Consider the following 743-nt stretch of genomic DNA (forward strand, 5'->3'; position numbering starts at 1 on the left):
ATATATATATATATATATATATATATATATATATATATATTTCTTACATGCACATACATACATACATACGTACACATATTCATCCCTCAATAGCAGTTTACTCCTCTGATCCATTCTGCATCTAATCATGATACGACCGGCATTCATAAAGGTTTGGATTTATTTTCTCATTCAGTATTTATGGTGCAACGCATCATCATCATCATCATTATAATATTCACGTTTCCATGCTTTCACTGGTCAGACGGAATTTGTCAAGGTATATTTTTCTATGGTCAATTGCGTGGCTGTGTGGTTAAGAAGTTAGCTTTATAATCTTTGAGTTCTGGGTTCATTCTTACTGTGCTGTACCTCGATCAAGTGGCTTCTGTTTATAGCCCCGGGAAGCTACGTGGAAGCACATTGTGTTTCTGTTTATATATCGATCTAAAGGAAAACAGAAATATTGATACACTCCTGTTTATTCCTATCATTACCTCTTATTTCTGAGCTTTAACACCAATGGCCATGATTAATTATAGGTAATACACCTGTGGATTCATAGCGTACAATTGTTATTACCTTTAACTTAACCTCACCTATATATCTATCTATATATATTTCACTGGCAGTGCCCGAGCATGGCCACAACCTTAGGGCTGAAATGCATCAAAGAATATATATATATATATATATATATATATATATGTTTGTATATCTGTCTATGTATATATATATTTGTATATGTATATATATATATATAT

The 743-nt window shown here is 31.9% G+C and overlaps 1 protein-coding gene across 5 annotated transcripts in view; it reads left to right on the forward strand.

Annotated features, from left to right (window-relative positions):
* The window catches only part of LOC106872628 (RNA binding protein fox-1 homolog 1), a 530,204-nt gene that overhangs the window by 355,547 nt on the left and 173,914 nt on the right, over positions 1–743 (forward strand). Inside the window, exon 1 of one of the 5 annotated variants that reach the window (XM_014919686.2) lies at positions 28–151. The exons of the other annotated variants lie outside the window; for them this stretch is intronic. Within the exon in view, the coding sequence (XP_014775172.1) occupies positions 128–151 (24 nt within the window). The 5' untranslated portion in view covers positions 28–127. Of the gene's footprint in view, positions 1–27; positions 152–743 lie in introns of those variants that run through there. 5 annotated transcript variants of the gene reach the window in all.

Source organism: Octopus bimaculoides, chromosome 24 (genome assembly GCF_001194135.2).
Source record: "Octopus bimaculoides isolate UCB-OBI-ISO-001 chromosome 24, ASM119413v2, whole genome shotgun sequence".
Lineage (NCBI taxonomy): Eukaryota > Metazoa > Mollusca > Cephalopoda > Octopoda > Octopodidae > Octopus > Octopus bimaculoides.